The 19,857-nt window shown below is 46.3% G+C and overlaps 1 protein-coding gene across 2 annotated transcripts; it reads left to right on the top strand.

Moving 5' to 3' along the window:
- The first annotated feature begins 11,719 nt into the window (after positions 1–11,719).
- On the top strand, positions 11,720–19,462 carry UCHL1 (ubiquitin C-terminal hydrolase L1). 2 transcript variants are annotated; one of them, XM_073342184.1, is made up of 9 exons: positions 11,728–11,891; positions 12,100–12,111; positions 12,612–12,740; positions 14,808–14,958; positions 16,361–16,446; positions 16,529–16,576; positions 17,542–17,611; positions 18,641–18,699; positions 19,026–19,462. In XM_073342184.1, the coding sequence occupies exons 1-9, from the start codon at positions 11,859–11,861 to the stop codon at positions 19,110–19,112; spliced, it is 675 nt and encodes a 224-aa protein (XP_073198285.1). In that variant the 5' UTR covers positions 11,728–11,858; the 3' UTR covers positions 19,113–19,462. The 2 variants fall into 2 exon arrangements, with proteins under 2 accessions (XP_073198286.1, XP_073198285.1); XM_073342185.1 differs by lacking the exon at positions 18,641–18,699 and having other exon boundaries at positions 11,720–11,891.
- Positions 19,463–19,857: the final 395 nt, after the last annotated feature.

Here is a 19,857-nt window from a genome sequence, read left to right as displayed (position 1 = left end):
GTTAAAAAAAAAGTTAGTTAAGTTCATGGAGGATAGGTCCATCAATGGTTGTTAGCCAAGACGGTCAGGGACGCAACCTTGAGCTCTGGGTGTCCCTAAATCCCTGACTGTCAGAAGCTTGGACTGGATGACGAGGGATGGATCACTGAAAAAATCATTACCTCTGAAACATCTGGCAATGGCCACTAACAGAAGACAGGATACTGGGCTAGATGGACTACAGGTCTGACCCAATATGGCCATTCTTATGTCACATATCTAGATGTAGTGATCTCTCAGGTAACTAGGACCCAAAGAATTTAGGGTTTCATAGATCCCAATCAACATTAACTTCCTTCAGAAACTATTCAACAACTAGTGCAGAACATGTATAATTGTGAAATATTCTTTAAGCATAAAGCACAATTTAGTAAGCAGGCAGCCACATCCTACACTTCAGTTTCTGGGTGGTTCCAAGGTGAAACCCCTACTACAGAAGTAGTTTAATATCTGCAAGAATAACTCTAGCAGGCTGTGCATCAGCAATTAAAAGTTCTACTCTTCTTGCCAGGAGCAACGGAAAAAGAGGAGTCTGGATCTACAGAAAAAATTGGAGATCTAAAACAAACTCCACATTGAAAGTCTACATAACAAACAGCAAGCTCACTCCAACAACAGACTGAGTGAGGGCTGATATCCTCTCCCCCATTTATCCTGTTGCTCTCCCCAACCCTAACACTAGTCACTTTACTAACCCAAACAAACATGGAGAAGTGACATCCCCCCTTATGCACATATAGACCTTTACAATTCAGTCTTAGTAATTTCTTTGTATCTTTGCAAACATTTTGTGAAAATGGATCATGTTGCCTGTGCAAACATTTTATTATTTTCACTAGCAGAAGCAGCAACAGGTTATACCGATTACATACCTCTCCAGAGGAAAAAGATCATGAGAGGGCCCTACCAAATTCAGGGTCAATTTTGGTCAATTTCACAATTGCAGGATTTAAAAAATAGTAAATTTCACAGTTTCAGATACTTAAATCTGAAATTTCATGGTGTTATAACCGTGGGAGTCTCAACTGACAGGGGTTTTTTTGCGGGGTGGTGTCACAAGGCTATTGTAGGGGAGTCGTGGTATTGCCACCCTTACTTCTGCGCTGTTGCTGGCGGCTGAGCTGCCTTCAGAGCTCATCCCATCCCAACCCTGAACCCCTTACAGCGCTTTCCCACCGATCCTCTCCACCTCCCAGAGTTGCCACCCCCATGTCCCTCACCTCCCACACCCCATTCACCTCTATTTACTGCTGCACTCCCATTATGTCCCTATACACCCCGTGCCACCCCCACATCCTCATGCACCTGTAGCCTGCCTCCCCTTGCATCCCCACCTACCCCACACACCCCTTCACTGCCGCCTCTGACCCCCACCCTGCTCTCGTCCTTGCCATCTTTCCCTCCCCATCCTCTCTCCTCCAACCCCCCCCCTCCCCCGGCCAGCCCAAGGACCCTTTAACCCGTGAGTGCCAGGGTGCTGGGCCTGGAGCTGAGGAGGGGCCGGGCTGGGGATACCCTGGCCAAGGGATCCTACCATACAACAGGGTCCAGCTGCTCGTCCTGGCTGAACTATTGAGGGATGGGACTTCCTCTTCCCCTGTAGGGGCCACTCCTAGGGGATGGTCATACTTATACCCACTTCCAGGAACCCCCCCGGGCTGTAGGAAGCTCTGCAACTGCTGTTTGGGAGCCCAGCTCTGACGGCAGCAAGGCAGAAATAAGGATGGTATGGTATGCTATTGCCACCTTTACTTCTGCACTGCTGCTGGCTGCAGCACTGCCTTCAGAGCTGGGCAGCCAGTCAGCATCCACCACTCTCTAGCCACCCAGCTCTGACAGCAGCGTAGAAATAAAGGTGGCAATGCAACCCCTACAATAACCTTGTGACTCTCCCACAGGTCCCCTTTTGGATTGGGACCCCTAGTTTGAGAAATGCTGGTCTTCTCCCGTGAAATGTGTATAGTATAGGGTAAGAGTAGACAAAAGACCAGATTTCACGGGGGGGGAGACCAGATTTCATGGTCCATGATGCGTTTTGCATGGCCGTGAATTTGGTAAGGCTCTAATCATGAGGCTTAAGCAGGAATAAGGAAGCTCAAGGTAAGATGGGGGTGTTGTTCTGCTGTGGGTTGTTTCACAGAGTGTGTGCCCCTCCGCTGCCTCCCACCCTTCTCTATATTATGGCTCAGTAGCAGCTCTATTTGCTAGGTTGAGCCTTGTTTTCTGTTAAAGATGGATTGTTTTAGGTGCTCTAAAATTCACGTTTACTTGAGTGGTCTTGAAATTCACTCTGCTTCATGGGAGTGCAGGGTAGTTATAAAAAGCTGTTTCTTATTGTAAAGAATGTACTCAAGGACGAAAAACTTGCTAAGGCCCCTGTCTTGAAATTAGCTCTGTGCAGATGGACACCTGACTTCTCTGGGGCTCTGCACAGACCCAGGGGCCTTCCTAGAGCCCTATGGAAATCACTGGTCTGCCCACATACAGTAACTCCCCAATTAATGTCCTCTCGCTTAACACTGTTTCGCTCTTACGTCCTTGCTCCATTACAGAATGTGCTCGTTTAAAGTTGTGCAATGCTCCGCTATAACATTGTTTGGCTGCCTGCTTTGTCCACGGCTGGCAGCCCCCCTATCAGCTCCCCTATGCCCCTCCCCAGCACCTCCCGCCTGCTGGCAGACCCCGTGGATCAGCACCTTCCCACTGCTCCCCCTGCCTCCTGCCTGCGGCAATCAGCTGGTTTGCGGCATTCAGGAGGCAGAAGGGACGGGGGAGGAGCGAGGACGCGGCCTGCGGAGTAAAGGAGGAGGAGGTGGAGGGGGGGAGAAGAGGAGGGTTAAGGGTGGGAATTTGGGGGAAGGGGTGGAGTGGGCAGGCCGAGGGTTGAGCCCCTTACCCCCAGCAAAGTCGGTGCCTGTGCTTGTAAGACAGCAAGAGGAGCAGGACAATCCACCCTCCTCCACTCTGACTCCATGTCTCCACCACCTCAACCAAACTTCATACTCAGCAGTGATGATTGTAGTATTAAATTGTTTATTTAAAATTGTTTAAAACTTATACCTGTATTAAATTGCCTATTTAAAATTGTTTAAAATGTATATAATGCCTTTTGTCTGGCCAAAAAAAATTTCCCTGGAACCTAACCCCCGTGATTTACATTAATTCTTATGGGGAAATTGGATTCACTCAACATCGTTTCACTTAAAGTCTCATTTTTCAGGAACATAACTACAACATTAAGTGAGGAGTTACTGTAGAGCTCATGGCAGGATCAGGACCTAAACATACATTGGTTACAATAAGAAAAACAGTTGTATATACCTACCCTGCTCTCCCATGAGACACAGCAAATTCCAAGACAATCCAAGTAAGTGACATTCAGTCTTAACTATAGCAGATCTGGCACTAAGTTGGAACAGAGCATTGTCCCATAGCAAACAAATGTCTACCTTCTCCTTGCCAAGTTGCTGTTCTTATAGGGCCCGATTTTCAGAAGTGCTGATCACTTTTTGACTTTAATTGAACTAAGAGTCTGACTGGGCCTTCATTCCCTGCTCCATTTGTTTATTTATTGTACCAGCAAGATAAGGTCTAAACAGGGAATCAACTTCCTGCTTGCTGGAAATTGCTACATCCTCTCCTCTGTAGCCTTTCACACTTTTCTCAAAAAAACCCATAGAAGAAATAGAAGAGGTCCACAGATTGGTAACAAATATTAGAGGTATGTTGTGGGAGGTGGGGCTCTTCTATGTGAGAAATTAAAGACATGAACAAAGGAAGCCACAGGAAATTAAATGGCAACAAATATAAAACTGATAAAAGGAAATATTTCTTTGAGGTCCACAGACTTATAAAATTATGCATTGCCAGAGTATATCACGGAGGCAAATTGTTTGGTAAGATCTAGAAGAGGTTCAGACATTCCCAGTACATGCATAAAGGCAGAAGCAGCAGTTAAACTACTGTATCTATGATAGTAATTATAATGCCACAAATCCTCATGCTTCAGGGCATAAACTAGTCACTGATTACCGTCAGGAAGAAAGTTAACCCATCACTTCACTTGCACAATTGTTTGCTTTCATTATACAATGTTTTTACTTTCCTCTGAAGCATCTGATGGCATTATAGTGACAGGATCGTGGGCTAGATAGATCAGGTCCAGAATGACATTTTGCACATCTTCCTACAGAAGAAGATAATTTATTGATTAAAAAAGACATTTTGAGAGTGGCTTTGTGCCTCTCTCCCTGCCAGACTGACAGGATTTTTTGGTGTAATCAATCTATTCCTGGGTATGTTTTTGAAGAGATGGATCTTCACCATCTGGAAATGCTAATGACTCACTAACTTGTTCATATCTTTTTGGTTTACTGATACAAGATATCAATCCTGAAATTGAAATCATTGGAGTTAGACCAGGGTTGACTTTGTCCCAAGTTTCTTAAAATAAATATATTTTTCTACTCAATATTTTGCTACAATTCAGTTTTCTTGTGGAGACAACGTTTTCCTCTGAAGGAAGATCTGTTTCTCCTTCATGTAGGGTGATCAGGTGTCTGGTTTTGGACTGGAACACCTGGTCCAAAAGGGATCCTGGTGGCTCCGGTCAGCACCGCTGACTGAGCCGCTGAATGTCCACTTTGTGCGGCTCAGCACAGGGCTGGCAGGCTCCCTGCTAGCCGCCACGCCGCGGACTGTGTGGCTCCTGGGTTGGGAAGCAGCCACCATGTCTGGCTCCTAGCCTTAGGAGCTGCCGGGGGAGGGGGATGTCTGCGTGCTGCCACGCACCCTGCCCTCAGGCGCAGCTCCCATTAGCTGGGTCAGGACAGGGGAAGAACTAGCGCCACTTGAGCGCTCAGCAGGTGGCTGTTGAGGGGGTCACGTGGCATGTGCCTCTCCCACTGTTGCCCGGCCTCCTTCTCCTTGCGTGGCTGGGCTCAAGCTGCAGCGCGTGCCCTGTGGTGAACCGCGGTCTGTTGCCCCATTGCCAGCACCCAGGAGTTGGAGATATTTGTATCCCCATCTTAGAGTGCTGGGAATGGGGGCTGCACCCCCATGCCCCTCACTGCATCCCTCACCCCTCCTGCACCCTCATCCCGCATCACTGCATCCCTCCCCTCCCCATCCCCCACACTTACCCATCCCAGCCCTGTACCTCTTATAGCACTCTCCCACCCATCCTCTCCACCTCCCAGAGCTGCCACCCCCATGTCCCTCACCCCCCTGCATCCCATTCACCTCCACACACTGCTGGCTTCCCATTATGTCCCTATACACACCTGTGCCCCCCCACATCCTCATGCACCTGTAGACTTCTGCCTCCCCATATATCCCTCCACCCCCATCTTTTCCCCTCCAGTCCACCCTCCTCCCTTCCCAGCTGGGTGGTTTAGGCAGCCCCTGGAAAAGTATATGAAAAAGTGTCTCTGTGTAGGCAAGCGTGTGCATGCACTGTATGTGTGTAAGAGACTGTGTTTTTGTGTAGGGAGGTGCGTGTATTGCCGCACGTGTGTATACCTGTGTGAATAAAATTTGCAGCCCAACTCTTTGACTTTTATTCCTTTTGCTGGCTTGTGCACAAAAAAATTGATGACATAAAATATGTATGTATTCATTTCATAACAAGTTTTTAAAAGAGAAGGGAACTCTAAAAGAATGTGTTATTTCTTAAAAAGTGAATGTTGTTGACTAGTAATCGCAGATGAGCCAATGTATCATACATTTCTCCCCACCTTTGTCTAGCTACATTATAAACTCTTTGTTGCAGACTCTCTCTTTTTATGTGTATGTCCAGTCCCTACCACCCTGGAGCCCTGATCTTAGTTGGGGTCTCTAGGCACTAAACAACAATTGTAATAGTAAATAATGTGGAAGTATGTGTGTTAGTGAATGCTAGATGTGTACACATGAATAAACATGTGTATCTGCATGTAGGTATAATTTCTGTGGTTATGCTCTATAGATTTGTATTTGGGCTTCAGGAGTGGGCCTTTAATGGACCCATTGCAGCTGTGATAATGTGTGATCCTAATTCCACACATAAAATTACAATAACTTTAGTGAACAAAAAACACTGGTTATGAAAAATGGGAAGAGGGGAGGGAAAGAATCATGAAAACCTTTGTGAAATTTCATTTTTTTAAAAATTACCCTTTTTGACTATTTTGCTGCCAGCTCTAGCGTCCTGTAAAAAATAAAACCTGAACTTAGCACAATACATCTGTCAAAACAATAAATATGCCTTTTTGGGCCTTACAGTGAAAATGAGCATGTGAGCAAGGGTTGGGAAGAACAAGTGAAGGAGGGAGGGGGAAATGGAGTAACCAGGGGCAGGGCCTTGGGAAAGGGTCGGGCAGGGGTGGGGCCTCAAGGAAGGGGCAGGCAGCGGGAAGGGCCTCAAGGAAGGGGCAGGCAGCGGGAAGGGCAAGGATGTTCAGTTTTCTGGAATTAGAAAGTTGGCAGCCCTACCTTCATGAAGTGGTCTCACTCATCTTGGTCTCACTCACTTACAGCAAAGTTCCTTGAGCAGTATTTGAACTCTGGCTATAAAAATCTTATGATCTTCTGTCCTCTTTTTTCCAATTGTGATTTTTTTTAAAGTATCTGCCTTCCATGAGGTAAAATTGCAGCAAATAGGTCTTAGATTCCAAGGCCAGAAGGGACCATTGTGATAATTTACTCCGCCCTCCTGTATAACACAGGCCTCAGAACTTCTCCAGAATAATTCCTAGAGAAGATCTTTTAGAAAAACATCCAAATCTTGATTTTGGAAAGGTCAATGATGGAGAATCCACCATGACCCTTGGTAAATTGTTCCAAGGATTAGTTACCCTCATTGTTAAAAATAGATGCCTTATTTCCAGTCTGACTGTGTCTAGCTTCAGCTTCTAGCCATTGGATTGTGTTCTCTGTTAGACTGAAAATCCAAATAACAAATATTTGTTCCCCATGTAGGTACTTATCAACTGTAATTAAGTCACAGATTACATCAAAGATAAAAGCAGCTACCTTTATCATGTCCAGGACGCAATTTCAGACCCTTAACTTTGTTATTTCAGAACCCTAACCCTAACCCCCTCCTCCTCCATGCTTGGATAATTCAAAGAAAGCAACAAAATCTTATCAGCAGTGTGACACCATAATGTCAAAAGTGTCATTAAAAACCATATCAAATGTTAGCTACTAAATGTTAGTAGCTTATCTTGTTTCAAATAAGCCAATTTGTTTGCTTTCACGTGTGCCACATACCTATGACCTTCATTCTTGCTCAGGTGAGTAGTCTTCTTTCTGGCAGTCCCATGGAATTCCCCAGAAGCTTACAACAAATACCCCAAACTGAAGCTTCACTCTTGCAGTATTCATGTGCTTTGATCTTGCATTAACATAATGCCAATCTCCTTTTTCAAGCTGCTGGACATTTGAAGACTACCTACTGCACCAGCTTCTTTCTGCTAGATGCTTCAGTTAATAAGAGATCCTCCAAGCTCAGAAGCAAGCCTTAATTACAGTCCTTGTCCGTTCTCATGTAAGCCTTAAAATGGAAAGGGGAGAAGGAGGAATGAGTTATCAATTTACCCTATATTTAGGGTGACAGAAATCTGTCACCGGATTATATTTCCTTTGCTTTCTGGAATCAGCAATGAGTCTTCTGAAGGCAAGATGTACACTTTTCCTGGTTTAGACAGCTAAGTACATACCCTATCCCTAGAATGATCAGAGGCAGAGCAGACAGCACCCTAATTCATAGAAAATACATGGGTTTCAACAGTAATTCTCCAGCGTGTCCCTTCATTTGAACAAGATAAAATGTCTCAGGTCACATTTTATATGTATATCCACCTGGACCAAAGAGAAGTGTTACACAGAAGAAGCTGCAGCGCACCATATGAAGGTGGTTGAGGGGGAGCCATAGCACTGTGGCCCCCACCCATGCTGCCACCACACCCCCTGCCTGACTGTCCACTTCCCCACTCAGGCACCCTCATCTTCCGGCTCATGAACCCTACACCCACTCCCTTCCAGGAGGCTCAGCTCTTGAGAGAGACCCATTACCATCCCTTCCCAGCAGCCACTGTCTCCCCTTACCTTAGCCCTCCCTGTTGGTGAGCCTCGTCCCCAGGTGAGGATTCCATCATGTTTCCTAGCAGATCCTTGGCGCTGAGAGGAGCCACCATGATTTCAGCAGCCCGCAGCTGAGGGCCTAGCAAGTGGCATGCTGCACACAGGAGCTGCGTCCACTACAGCTACAGTGGTGCTGCAACCCACTGCGCCAAATTGCAACAGCACTCAAATTTGTTCAAGCCAAAAAGTGATTGGGCCATGGGACAGGTGGCGTCCCCAGCTCCGGGGCCTATACATAGGCTTCCTCTTAGTGAAGATGTTGATTTATGTATACAATTTTGCATTGTTTCCTGGGGGCAGAATTATTTATAGCAAGAGAAGAGAATTTTTATTGTGTTTTGAAATTACCATGCTCATAGACATGGCAGATCACCTTTTAGAGAGACTATGGGTGAGGTTTTTCCATTCCTGAAAACCCCCTGTGTGCTGCTTCACTGGCATACAAAGACTAAGAGCCCTTCAGCTGGCCAGATTGATGCAAGCTCCTCAAAAGCCCTGACACAGTGAATGCACTAGAGTAGAGCTGGAGCGCAGAGGAGACGACACAGGCCTGTAGTACTACAGGCATTCTACAAAGTACTTCTGCCCAGAAGCAGACCTAAAGATACACCAAGGACTTATCCAGCCCTCAAACAACCCAGAAACAAGAGGGTGCAAAGGTGGTTTAGGGACAGGTTCACTCTTCCTCCCATGGGTTGCAAGATCTGTGCTGTACCTTCCTCTAAAGGGGCTGCACTAAATCTCACCCTATGAGTATATTGTGAGCAAAAAGCAACTTATTTGTCTGTGTGTTCTAATTGTTTGCTGTGTCTGTACCTCCCAGTGGATGCAGAGCTAATCCTAAAGACATGTGAATAGGTTGGCCAAGGATTCTAGCAATACTGAGAGATCTTGTCTAGCAGATGACCTGTTTTTAGTCTGGTTTCAGGGATCAGTGATTATGTGAAAAACCTGATGTATTGTGAAACAAGAGAAATAGACAATACAGCACTACTATTTACCAGCTCTCTAATGATGTATTGCAGTATATACCATCCCTGCTTTTACGCTGACATAATAAGACATAGCAATATTCCTGTAGAAACAGACTTACCACTGGTACGCCCTCTCATGGCTGGGCATGGCATAGCCAGCTCTCATTCGCCATTGTCCCTTGGTAACAGCCAGTCTGGCCCTGCAGTGGTCTGCCTCTTCTCATGACTCAGGTCACTTTGAAGTCTCTCTCATGGGATATTGGTGTCCCAGACAGTGCCCCATGTGACACAACTTGTTAATCAGACATCTTCCACCCCTCCAGGGCTCCTCCTCTATTCCACTCTACTGTCAGGAAAATAACCCCAACACTTCTCCCTGGAGTCTGTCAGCCAAACAAAACCCACCAAAAGCAACATCTGCTCCTTCCCCCACTTGAACTTTTAATCCATCTTGGGTGCTCCCCAGCTTTCTATTATTCCGCCAAGCACTGACTCTCAGGGGTTATCTCCTTAAAGTCTTGGTCTTAGCCTGGATCCTCAATGCCAATCTTCCTCCAAGGTTATCTGCCTGTAAATTGGCCCTCTCAGGTCTCCTTCATCCCAGTTATCCTCTCCCCAACCACCAGTTTAATCTCCCTGCTGAAGCACCTTTGTTCTCCACTACCAAGAAAGGAACTAGAGAACCTATACCATTCTCTTTACAACCTTCTTCCTACTCTGAACTTCCTTTCTTCACTATCACTATCTATAATTAAGCCAAGCTTAATTATATCACTATCTATAATTAAGCTCCAGGTGCAGCCAGGTAGTATAAGTGGCCTCCTAGTCCCATCTTAACCCTTTCATTGCCTGTGTGGGCTAGACGCCCATTGCAATTCTATATACGTTGCATAATTCTGATTGTCACTGTATCTTTTCCCTACTACTTCAGTTGTGACTAGGGTTGGGTATTTGACCAGTCCAAAAATAATTGGTGAACTGAGTGGTCAAATAATGTCAAAAATGGTAAAATATTTTAAAGCCCTAATTTATTAGAACGGTAACAGCAGAGTAAAAAAAAAAGTAAGACTTTATGGTCTCCAATAGGCTTAGTCTTAGATAGATTCTTACACCTAATTACAAAAAATAAGTTACTTAACTGAGTTAACTCAGAAATATGCAAAACACAATTAAATGAATTGCTAAAAAAATTAAAGGATGTTGCCATGATGCAATAAAAAGATAGGTCACCGCCTATATCACAGCATTTTTGCTGGAATGTTTGACAATATTTTACCATGGACAAATAATAGGCTATCAGTTGATGTTCTTTGAGACTGGTCAATTGACTGGTGTGCCAATCCTGCTTGTGACCTGATTTGAATGGCTGTTAATATGGCAAGCTGCTAGAGCTAAAACCAATGTTGTGCTCTATCTGAAATCTTGTGCTGTACTGCCAGCTTTCAAACAGTATAAACCATTAATTTCTACCTGTTGGAGTTCATGAAACCATTGTTGCTACTCTCCTCAGCACTTGAAGAGCGATGTTTACCTGCACTACAGGGCAAGAGGAGCAGGAGAGGCTGTCAGTTAGGGAAGAGTCATGTCTGCTGACCCAGCTGTCTGGCCATCCCTTTGGTACCTTTCAGTGGCCAAGGCACTGAGGTGGGGAGGAGTAGCAATAAAGCCCATTTTTCTTTTGAAAAATAGGAAAAAATTGAAGTGTAAGATTGAAGAAAGTCCCATGGAGCCTTTTAGTGGGGGAGTTAGGAAGGGAAAGTACATGGGATTTAGGAAACCTTCCTCAACACCAGGGAACCCTAGCATTTCTAAAATTATGTAGGAATAACTCTGGATCTCTCTGCAAGGAATGAAGTGGTTAATCTGTCCATTCCCATCAAGAGCAGCAAAGAGCTAGAATTTCACACAAGGGAAAGGAGGAAGGGGGGGAGGAGGAAGTGATGGCAGGATTTGGAAGCTGCTGTTTTCTCAAGTATTTTCTTCGTGATTTTTATTCACTATTTGGTTGGGGGTGGGTGGGTTCTTTTTTAACCTTGCTATTGTGAGCAACACAATGGAGGCTGTGGACTAGTCAAATACAGACTTCACGTGATTGCAAGATAACCTCTCTCCGTGTGTTTTTCTAGTGCTGCGTCACAGCGCTCGCCTAGAACATAATACACTTCTGCAGTTAACCGGTAATACATTGAGCCATGATACTTCAGGAATAATGGTGCACCATAACCCCACACTCTGCCTAACAACACCCGGGGTAGCTATGGCATGAGCATCCCCCTAGTCCTCTCTGACACCACCCCCCTGGCAAGCCTGCTCCCCTGTTGCTCTTGCTGAACACCACGTGTTTTCCTCCTGCTCCCGGCAACAGCCACACAGAGGATCAGGAGACCTGGGGACCAGCCCTGTCCCGCTGCGCGCTCCAGACACAGCCCACGCCATGAACCTGCCATTACCGCATCAGGGAAACGCATTGGCGCGGTCGGTGGGTGGGGGGTGGGAAGTACCATTGTTTCTTGGGGGGGGGGGAATGGACAGCGATGAGCAGCCGAGTGTTTCCCCCTGGATTGGTTTTGCCCCTGCTCCTCCTCCTCCCCCCTGCGGAGGCTCGGAGTGAGTCAGCCCGGCGGTATATAGTGCTGGGCAGGCAGCTCCTGGCTTTGCAGAGCTGTCAGTCCCATTGAGTCTCCTGCTTTAGCGCCTGGGTCGTAGCCACCGCCGTGCACCATGCAGTGGCAGCCTATGGAGATTAACCCCGAGGTAAGCAGGTGCCGCGCCGGGGGTTTGGATTAGGGCTGCCGGGAAGATCGGGGGGGAAACTAGCGCTGGGGCCTTGGGTGAGTGGGGAGCTGGGCGAATGGGGGGTCCTGGGGGCTGGGCGAAGAGCTGGGGTGGGGTCGGTGGAGGGGGCAGGGCGAAGACCTGGGGGGCTGGGGTCTCCCACTCTCTCATCCGCTTTGTCTTGCAGATGCTGAACAAAGTGAGTGGCCGGCGCCGGAGGGGCTGTCGGGCCGCAGGAGCAGCAGGCGGGAATGGCTCCGGGGTGGGGCCGGAGCGTGATGCCTCGGGGCGCGGCTGCCCCGTCACGCTTCTGCAGGGGGCTGGGCGCGGCGCGCGCTGCGGGGCCGCCACGGAAGCGGGGGGGGGGGGGGGTTGCAGTCGGGGTGGGGCCGGACGCCCCGTCGAGCGGTGCCCGCCTCCGAGTCCGCCCCACGTGCAGGGCCGGGGCCCGGGCCCGGCGGCAGGTGGCGCTGCGGCCCCGCGGTTTGTGCTGTGTCACAGGCGGGGGAGGGGCGGCCTCCCTCCCCCCCCCCCCCTCCCGCGCGGGGCCTGCCGACGCGGCTGGGCTCCCTTGTGGCTGTGCGGGCGGGGGGGGGGGTGCGTCCCTGGGCTGGGGGGCTCCTGGTTACCCCTCCGCCCTTCCCTGATGAGAACCCAGCGGGCTGGGCACCCCCCCTGCGTCTTGCTCTCTCCCTGCAGGTGCTGTCCCGGCTGGGAGTTGCCCCTGGCTGGCGCTTTGTGGATGTGCTGGGGTTTGAGGAAGACTTGCTGAGCTCAGTGCCCACCCCGGCCTGTGCCCTGCTCCTGCTCTTTCCCCTCACTGCCCAGGTAGGTCCCTGGGATGCAGGAGGGGCAGCAGCTGGCAGGCCCTGTGCAGTGCTATCCCTGTGCAGGGGAGACAGCCTGCTGAATCAGCAGGGACCTTTGTTTTTCTTTCCATAGCTGAGATTAAACCTACTATATAGGTGATACTAAACAGAAACACCACTGGTCCCCTTCCCTTGTATGATGTCATGGGATACGTATGCTGCCTGGCACAAGCAGGTGGCCCACCCTAGGAGTGTCTCACTGTGATGTGTAGTGAACTAACAAAATGCTGACCCCTAAATGTGCATTGCAATTAATGGATACTTTCTGCAAAGGCCAGAATGTTAAAATACCTATTCTTCTGTGGGTTTTCTTATCTGGAAATTCTTTAGATTGACCCTCCCTTAAATCTGCAGAAGCAGGTTTCTCCAACCCAAATACTAACTTGACAAGGCAGACCCACTCAGACTTGCAGAAGAGAATGCTGTCTCTAGCTCTCTCCCTAATCTAAAACTAAGATGGCAGCACTATCTGGCAGGTGATGCAACTGAACCAAATCATTTACTGTAAAATTCTCAGTCAGGAAATAGAAGTTCCAAGACCTGATGGTCAAATTTGTGACCTGCGTCTGTGTATTAGATACATTAAGAACTAATTCATTGTCTATGCATTCTTCATGACAAGATCTGAATTGGGGGGGAGGTGTCGTCATTTACATAGTAAACTGAAAACAACACCAGTAACTTATTTCACTTAGTATTAATTCATTTCCCCAACTCCATCTGTGAAAGTACTGGACTCCAGTGGTATCTTGCTGTCAGTGGGGCTTCCTCAGAGGACCTGTAATCTGCTTGACCACATGACTGTCTAATTAGACAGTCTAGAGTTTCTTCAAGGGATGATAGCTTTTAGATCTACTGAAACAGTACTACTTGTTGTAAGCTTTGAGGCAATAAGTCAAATATTGTAACAGTGATTGTATTAGCACTTTGCTGTTGTCTAAGTTGGCAGTAAAAGGGGCTGCTCACTGTCAGGAATTCTAATATGAAGTCATACTTGACTAGAGGCTCTAATCTTAGATGCACAGTTAAAACCTCAAATTTACTAGAATGACAGTCACAGAAGAATTGTCTAGACCAGGGTGGACAAACTTTTTGGCCTGAGGGCCACATCAGGGTTCCAAAACTGTATGGAGGGCTGGAGAGGGAAGGCTGGGCCTCCCCAAACAGCCTGGCTCCTGCCCCCTCCCATTTCTCTCCACCTGCTTTGTCCCTTGACTGCCCCACCCCCCAGTTCCCTGACTGCCCCTTAGACATTCTGCTCTGAGCAGCATGGTGGCAGCTGTACTGCCACATGGCCCAGCAGGAACTTGCAACCGTGCTGCCCAGCACACTGGCAGCACAGCGAGCTGAGGCTGTAGTGGGGGACAGAGGGGAGGGGCTGGGGGCTCGCCTCCTGGGCTGGGGTCTCAAGGGCAAGGCAGGACAGTCCCATGGGCCAGATGTGGCCCATGAGTTGTAGTTTGCCCACCTCTGGTCTAGACAAACTTTATGCTCTTTAATGGCAAATGAGCTGAAACTACTGGGAGTGTGGGGGAGGCATTCTGATGCTTCTGGCTCAGCTGAAGCTAAATGTATCTTGAGGGTGAGGAATAGAGGCAGCAGATATAACCATTCCTTGTAGGAGCAACCACTCTCACAAGTCTTGTCTCCAAATACATGAAATATGGCTATTAGAGAAGCCAGTGACACAAATCTGGCTCCAATTGAGCAAGCTCTTGAGTGGATTGGACAGTAATGAGTCCTTGGAAGTGGATTTCTCAAGCCAACTTTTGTATAGCTGATAGCCCTTTACTCTGAGCTATCAGGTGGAGTTCCATACTACAACTTTGTGCAGTCCTAGACTGATGTCATCCTAGTGGAAGTAAAATCATGTACCTTTGTTCCAAAAAGGATGGCTTTCTGGTTAACTTCCCCTCTGCTTTCTAATCTTCCACAGCTGACTTCCCTGTTAGGCCTGTTAGACTCTGTAAAGGATTTTAAGATGTCTAGAAAATTACAAACCATTGATGTACTTGCATGTTTGCAGCATGAAAACTTCAGGAAAAAACAGATTGAAGAATTAAAGGGACAAGAAGTTAGTTCCAAAGTCTATTTTTTGAAACAGACGGTTGGCAATTCCTGTGGGACAATTGGCCTGATACATGCAGTTGCTAATAACCAAGAGAAATTTGTATTTGGTGAGTATGGCTATTGAGCCATTTTCCCCTAAGAGCTTTAAAAGGGAACTTTCCTCATTAGGCCACTCACTGCTGTGGATACTCCAGACCCACTGTAGCTAAAGAGATCGTACACTAGCTACTTATCTTATTCTATTGCTAAGACTAGGTTTGAGAGGATGAGATCTGACTAGAAAGCCTTTCCCTGAACATTTCACTACAAGAAACTTAAACTGGCAATGGCTTATGGTATCTGCCCATACTTGAGTGACCTATACCCACTGCTCCTTGAGTAACAGAAGGGGAATATCCAGTCCCTGAGGTTGGACAGTAGTGTATTTTGTACATCAGGTCAGACTCTTGGCACCTGAAGTGCCAGGAGATCTGATCTAAAGGGAGGTAATCCAATTTCTTTTGGATCTACTTTGCATAAGAATACCATTTTCCCTGGATTTACGTGTATCAATGGATGGGAATTTCTCCATATAGAAAATGTGTGTTTGACACTAGTAATAAGTTTGTCAAGTTACTTGAATATCTCTAGAGATTTATCATGTGAGCAATGAAATATACCTTCGCTGGCACCTCAAAAGCACTGAGGCTCCCTAACAAAAGGGTGCTTAGTTTAGCTATTGACTTAGAACGATAAACTGTTGGGATACCCAGTATGGTAGGGTGGCACCCACTACTTATTTCAGGAAAACCTGGCATGGCTAATAACTAGAATACCTACTCATTCACTCCTGCTCAGAGTGGAAATTAGTCAGGAAAGTGACTGTAAAATAACACTCTTTCAAATTGATGGAGCTACTTCTGTTGGGTTTCAAGTTAACACCCTTCAACTCATGGTATCTGAGAAGTTACACAACCAAGCAGCTGAATTGTAAACAGGCTCATGCACCAGACTTCTCAGTTAAAGTACAGGGAGAAATTGTCTCCTTTAAAGACAATATGGTCTACTGGGATGCTAGCAGCTACACAACATTTTTCTTTCCTTCATGAAGTAGGAGCATCAAACATAGCCTAACCCTCAGTAGCATCAAACTGGGAATTAGAATAAACACTTTAACTGTTCAGTCCAGAATTAATCTGGAAGGCCTTTTGTGAGGCAGGGGGAGGGAGTAGAAAACCACCAAGTGTTTAGGGCTAACATTCCAAATGGTGCTCAATAACTTACCAGAGACTACTGCATCTGATGGCATATAGTGCCTGTCATTCCATAGCCATGACCAATTTTAGGTCCTGTTGCAATACTTCAGTAAGTACTGAGGATAGCATGAGTGTACTGGGCAGCCTAGATACATTGTGTAACATCCTGTAGTATGTATATTGATATCTGTAAACTAGCCTAGCTTGAGTTGGACTCACCCATAACCTATATATGAACACATTCATTGTCTAACCATGGCAAACTCTTGCACAGATGATGGATCAGCCCTTAAGAAGTTTCTCAAGGAAACAGCTGATCTCTCTCCTGAAGAGAGAGCAAAACACCTTGAAAATAACAAGGTATGAGAATTACTGGACGGGAAAGGTTTTTTACTGCAGTTAACATTTGGGGTTCATTAATCTGTATCTATTTTCTCTTCAGGCTATTCAGGAAGTCCATAATGCTGTTGCCCAAGAAGGCCAATGTCAAGTAAGCTTTGCACAGGAGACTTAGTTTATGATGATGGTAGGGGCTAGATTGCTGTATCGCTACATAAATACAGCTAATTGATGGGGAAAGAGGGAGATTCTTTGTCAAGCTGGAGCAAGCCCATGATCCAGTGTTGCATTACACCAGGGTGGCCAACCTGCAGTTTTAGAACCACATGCAGCTCTTCAGAAGTTAATATGAATCCAAGGCTGGAGCTACAGATGATAACTTTCCAATGTGCTGTGGGGTGCTCACTGCTCAACCCCTGCTCTGCCCCAGGTCCCTCCACCACTCTACCCCTTCCCCTGAGCATGCCATGCCCTTGTTCCTCCCCCTTTCCACCAGAGCCTCCTGCCCACTGCAAAACAGCTGACTGCAGGAGGGAGAGGGAGGCCCTGATTGGCAGGGCTGCCAGTGGGCAGGAGGTGCTGGGTGGGGGTAGCGGATGTGGGGCTGCTGACACATTACTGTGGCTCTTTAGCAATTGGTAAATTCTGGCTCCTTCTTGGGCTCAAGTTGGCCACCCCTGCATTATACCATTCCTTTTATTTAAAAAAGGCAAATGGGGAAGTAACAGAACTCCTCTCACAAGTCTGAGTAAAACTTTCAAAAGCTCCTAATTGCCCAAGTCCCTTTTTAAAATGGGTCTTAGACTAAGTTACTTCCTCTGTCTGATTTTGATGACAAAAACTGCCATCCTTCTATTAGAGCAAGTATGAGAGGAGCTGAGAGCCTTAGTCCTATTGCTGACTTAGGCTACTAGCATGTTCTGTGAATTTCAGATGACTTGTGTATCTCCTGTTTCCTATTCCCTATCTATAAAACTTGTTAGTTACATCAGGGTATTAAAAATCTTGTATTTCACAAATGCAGAACAGGATCCAGATTCTCCAACGAACTGGAGCCCATGGCTTAGGTTGCTATTAGATACAGCTGTCTTACTGATTTTTGTCTTCTCTCTCCAGGTAGAGGAGGATAAAGTGAACTTCCATTTTATTCTGTTTGTTAATGTGGATGGACATCTCTATGAATTGGGTAGGGTTATATAGATCTGTATTTGGAGTACTAGGTAGCTATTTAAGTTTGTTTGTAATCAACACATGGGCCTCTTAATTGCTTACTAGGTGAATCCCTGTGCAACCCATTCTGACTGGAAAATATCCTGAAACTAGTATCTGCAAGCTGCCCTTTCTGTTTTCCCTCCCAAAGGACTAGACCTCTCAATGTTTCAGGCTCTCTAGGCCACAGCACTTCTCAAATGTGAGCACTGGAGGCTTTTCTTGCAGCCACAGCCTCCTGGGCTGTGACTAAGGGAGGGAAGCAGTGGCCCCTTGCCTAGAGTCACTAGCAGGGGTTGGGACCAGCCCCCTCCAGAGACAAATGTTGGAGGTGCAGGCAGCTGTTGAATTCCCCACTTTCTGGGGGTAGGGGAACAGGCTTCAGGCTCACCACCCATGCCATTGTCCCTAGGCCAGCAGCTTCCCTGCCCACCTCCCCATCCAGGGCTTATTCTTGTCCCAGGCAAGTCCAAGTCTGCTGTGAAAAATGATGTTAACAAATAAAACTTTTTGTAGCAGACTTAATATCTAGCAAGCTGTTCAAAATTTTTTAAACAACTAAGACAAGAACATGCAAAGCACCTTATTTGTTTCTATTCTCTTTAGGTCCACTAAAGAATAGACCACTACCTTTTTTAATACACATGTCCAAATCATTGCAATTTATATAGGTTTTTCAGATTCTGTATGTGCATATTTGTTTTTCCTAAAGTTAATTATTTTAGGAAAAATTGTCAGCATGGCCACCAGCAAGACCATACTCCAAGGCCACAAAAAAAATTGTTAAAATCCTGCTCTAGGATAATTTGCCCTATTCAATTCCATGCTGTGGCCACACTTGACTGACCTTACCAGTACGGAGTCTTGCTCTACTATAATAGCTCCTGAATGATTAGGAGGTATGAGCTCAGGAAACAACTATCTACAAACACCAAAATTAGACAGCATAGAACTAACATTACTTGACAGCACAGTTGGCTTTTTTAATGAGGTTGTTTCTCTATAGATGGACGCATGCCATTCCCTGTAAATCATGGCAAAAGTTCAGATGACTTGCTATTGAAGGTAGGCTCACTTACTTCAGTTATGAGTTCATAGTGTCTATAGACCTGGGGGATTCTAAAGCTGCATCTCTGCAGCATGCCTTATTGAGCCAATTGCTGTGCTAGCAGACCAATTGTAGTCACTTGGTTTGAAAAACCTCAAACTGTATCATTAGCTGCTTGGTAGCATAGTAAGCAGATGCTACAGGGCTAGGTTCAAAACTCTCTAGCAACAAATACCCTTGGTTTAACAAGGATGGCACACAGATTGTCAGGTGCTTTTATGATTAACTTTTTGGAGACTATAGCACAGCCTATGAGTACTAAATAAGAACTTGTCTCTCTAAGGGTTCTGCCAAGATCTGCAGACAGTTCACAGAACGTGAGAGAGGAGAAGTTCGCTTTTCTGCTGTGGCTCTCTGCAAGTCTGCCTGAGATGCTGAAGAGGGAGTTGAAGGAAGGCAATCTAATAGCACATCAGTAAATGCAGTCTCTAAATCTTTCCTTGCTTCAGTGCTTGTTAAATGCAGCTGGTCTGGCCAATCTAAACAGGTCTGCAACACTACTTCCACCTCCAGTATACACAAGCAACATCTGAGCTTAAGATAAATAAGCTCAGACTTCAATATGAACTGTTCTGACAACTGTCTTTGGATTCTTAGGGCCCTGACTCTTTACAGTTCAGTAAAAAATGCTTTACATGGCTTGTTTAACCTGTGCCTGTAAGTTAAGCTGTTTGTAATTTCCTGTACTTAATAGGATAAATAAACTCTTCTGCTGTTAAAGTGACTGGATTAGTCTCTTTCAATGTGGATGTTCATGTAACATGACTGCACACTCAAAGTAGGCCTGATAATGGTGTTTCTCACTAGAGGGCAGTGAGACCTAATAGAGAAAATAGCACTTCAAACAAGAACAGGAATTGCAGGCCCAAAGCATAGGTAACAATTCTCTAATGCTTAAGTTACAGGTCCTGGTTTTGGGCTACTAGGGGTAGAATATCCCTTTTAGAACGGTTCTCTAAACTTTCATTCTGTGCTCTAAAACATCAGTGTCCTTAATCACTACTGGATATGCACATCTCTTGGCATGGATGAAATACTCATAAGGTAATGAGGCACAGTACTTCTGTAGTGACTAAGTATAGCCACACTCCTGCTTATGTCAGTAACTATGTTGC

This window comes from Lepidochelys kempii, chromosome 4, assembly GCF_965140265.1.
Source record: "Lepidochelys kempii isolate rLepKem1 chromosome 4, rLepKem1.hap2, whole genome shotgun sequence".
NCBI classification, from domain to species: Eukaryota; Metazoa; Chordata; order Testudines; family Cheloniidae; genus Lepidochelys; species Lepidochelys kempii.
This window is presented reverse-complemented; position numbering and strand designations above follow the sequence as displayed.

Coding starts and splice junctions, on each gene's coding strand:
- UCHL1 (XM_073342184.1), top strand. CDS start 11,859: ATGCAGTGGCAGCCTATGGAGATTAACCCCGAG. Junction 16,577..17,541: donor CCCAAGAAGGCCAATGTCAA/GTAAGCTTTGCA, acceptor TTCTCTCTCCAG/GTAGAGGAGGATAAAGTGAA. Junction 17,612..18,640: donor TGGACATCTCTATGAATTGG/GTAGGGTTATAT, acceptor GTTTCTCTATAG/ATGGACGCATGCCATTCCCT.